This window comes from Hibiscus syriacus, unplaced genomic scaffold, assembly GCF_006381635.1.
Source record: "Hibiscus syriacus cultivar Baekdansim isolate YM2019G1 unplaced genomic scaffold, ASM638163v2 tig00112699_pilon, whole genome shotgun sequence".
NCBI classification, from domain to species: Eukaryota; Viridiplantae; Streptophyta; class Magnoliopsida; order Malvales; family Malvaceae; genus Hibiscus; species Hibiscus syriacus.
Window position 1 is genome coordinate 497,624 of NW_024063387.1, and position 2,721 is coordinate 500,344.

The window sequence follows — 2,721 nt, forward strand, 5'->3', positions numbered from 1 at the left end:
CATCACTTGACAAAATTTTGTTTTAATGTATAACTTACTAAACTTTTAACCTCTTAACTAAAATTTATATATTTTTTATTAAATAAAAAATATTATGTTTTTAAGATAATTATTAGAATTCAAATTCATATAAAGTGAGAAAAACATGAATTATTCCTTGAAGACTTAGAACATCAAAAATATCAAGATATTATATTATATTATATTATCTAAATTAATGAAAAAAAAGTGAGACGATAATATTATAGAACTATAACTAATTTCAAATTATCTTATATAGTAATAGTTTAAATAGAACGAACGTTCAAAATTGTCAATTAACATTTATGTTCAAGACCCTACCATCACGACTAGCCTTGGGAATCGTAATATACAAAACCCCATCTTTCACTCGGGCTTTAATCTTCTCAAATTCAACATTGTCAGGCAGTACAATTCTACTACCATACCTTCCAAAGCTCTTGACATCCCATTCTTCTTCTTCTTCTTCTTCCCCAGTAATCCTGTTTTTATCAACTTTCTCCGCCTCGAAAACCAAAGTATTTTCCTCAACCCAGACCTCGACATCGTCTTTGTTCATCCCGGGCATATCGAATCTCACCTTGTACTCCCCTTCTCTTTCCTTGATCTCCCATGGCGTCCTCCTTCCTCTGCTGTTCTCGGGCGAGGATGGCAATGGCGTCGAGTATGCAGATGGGTCTTCCATTATCCTCTCCATTGTTTCCATCATCTGTTGCACTGTTCTCGCTGTTGGGAACCTGACCCATGACCCTGTTTTCACACGAGTTCGAGATTCAATCGGCATCCCAAAACAAGAGAGAAGAAGTTAAGCTTTGGGTCATGCTACTTACCTGTCGGGGCAACTCTTTTCTTGTCGGGTCTGGTAGTAGCTCTCTGCAAGTGGTCGAGGTTGCATCTGTTTTCTGCTGCCATGGCTTTGATGTTGTTCTTACATTTGAAGATTCGGTTGTTTAGTTTTATGAAGGGGAAGTGGCAAGGATTGTTGGGTTTGTTCGAAGGGTAAAAAGGAGAAGAAAAGGTGACATTCGAAAGAGTTCGAGACATTTTTACTTTGTTCCTGCCTTGCTTGGTTTAAAGTACAGGAGAGAAAATGGAGGATAGATGTTTTAAAGGAAGAGTAGACATTTCTGGAGAAATTAAAGATCCAGTTGGATCTTAATTTCCAGATTTCTCCAGAAACCATGAGGTAGACCAAGCTAGCTTCGGCCTCTTGATTAAAATCGTGATGGGGTTATCACGAAAGGGCCAAAAATAGGCGTATTTTATTTTTGGGTCCAAAGTTTAGTACCATTAAGAATCATAACAACGAAATTCAAGCCCAATAACTCTGCTGAATATTCAATAGATATGCCCAATTCAAAACCCATGAAGCAAATTAGATTGGGAGAGTCGCTTTTAAAATGGGCATCTGTAAAATTCGGTCTAGATTAGTCGGTCAATAGATTGGATATCAGTGATTAATTCGAAAAAAATCTATCACATTTGTATAATCATATCAAACCTAATATTATTTAGGGATGGTAAAAAAAACTGAGTAATAGATTTCGACAAGGAGAAATTAAATTCATTGAATTAAATTAATATTATGACTAAATTGATAGAATGTACAAGTGATGGGGACTAAATGTATAATTATACAATTTTTTTGTTAATTATCCTATCAGATGTCAATGAGAGATGATTTGATTCACATATTTTAAAAATTTAGTGTAATTATCAAAATTAAAAAACCAGTGATAAGATATAATATCTCACCATAGTAAAGCGGTCACATTAGTAGTTAACCCTTTGTCCTAATACTCACTATTATTGAAACATGCAAAGAAGAGAAAACATTGGATACTTTCCTCTAATGAATAGAGCCTGCTCCCTTTGACCTCTGTGTCCACGCTCTACTTCCTCCTGCCATGCCTGCATATGTAAAACTATCTTTAAAACATTGCTCCGATAACTAGTACAGTTGATGCAACAGCTAAAGGTAACATATTATGCCTGCAACTACATATTAAATATACTTTGAACTCCAAAATTAATGTAAAATAAAGGCTTAAGGGTCACATTTGCCCTTGTAGTTGACCTTTATCATTTTCGCCCCTATCGTATTTTCGATCAATTTAGTCCTCAAAGTTGTTGAATTGCATATTTTATACCCTTTCCCTAACCTAAAACCCTAAATTATAAATCATAAATTAATGTGTAGGGTTTAAATTGTATGGTTTAGATGTGGGTTAGGGTTTAGGGTTTATAATTCCAGGTTTTAAGTTAGAAGTAGGGTATTGTAATACCCCAAATTTTAGTTAGTGACTAAAATATAATTTTTGAAAGTTTGGTGGCAAAGTATAAACTTTGTAAGAGTTTAGGGACAAAAATATAATTTTTAAAAGTTATATATTTTGGCCCGTAAATGAATAGTTTGTTCTGAAATTAACGTTTTCGTGGGAATAAGAATTTTGATTCAGGATTTGTATTAAATGCTATAAAGTAGTAAAGTCATATAAGAAATAGGATAATATGATCAAATCAGAATTTCACGAAAATTTGAAGGATGATAGATAAAGGTTGGAAATATTATTTCCATATTTTAGAATAGTGAAATTTAATGTGTATCAGTGGGATTGAAGTTGATTTTCCATATTTAGCCGACTTTGGGAAATTTAGTGACTAAATTGCAATTTTTGAAAATTGCATAGCCAAACTAGA

General features: G+C 33.4%; 1 protein-coding gene across 1 annotated transcript; it reads right to left on the reverse strand.

Moving 5' to 3' along the window:
* Nucleotides 1-312: 312 nt before the first annotated feature.
* On the reverse strand, nt 313-1,097 carry LOC120182622 (heat shock protein 21, chloroplastic-like). Its single transcript, XM_039187547.1, has 2 exons — nt 852-1,097; nt 313-771 (listed from the first exon to the last, which is right to left on the reverse strand). The coding sequence occupies exons 1-2, from the start codon at nt 1,063-1,065 to the stop codon at nt 314-316; spliced, it is 672 nt and encodes a 223-aa protein (XP_039043478.1). The 5' UTR covers nt 1,066-1,097; the 3' UTR covers nt 313.
* Between the last annotated feature and the right edge of the window lie 1,624 nt (nt 1,098-2,721).

Coding starts and splice junctions, on each gene's coding strand:
- LOC120182622 (XM_039187547.1), bottom strand. CDS start 1,065: ATGTCTCGAACTCTTTCGAATGTCACCTTTTCTTCTCCTTTTTACCCT. Junction 772..851: donor GAAAAGAGTTGCCCCGACAG/GTAAGTAGCATG, acceptor GTGTGAAAACAG/GGTCATGGGTCAGGTTCCCA.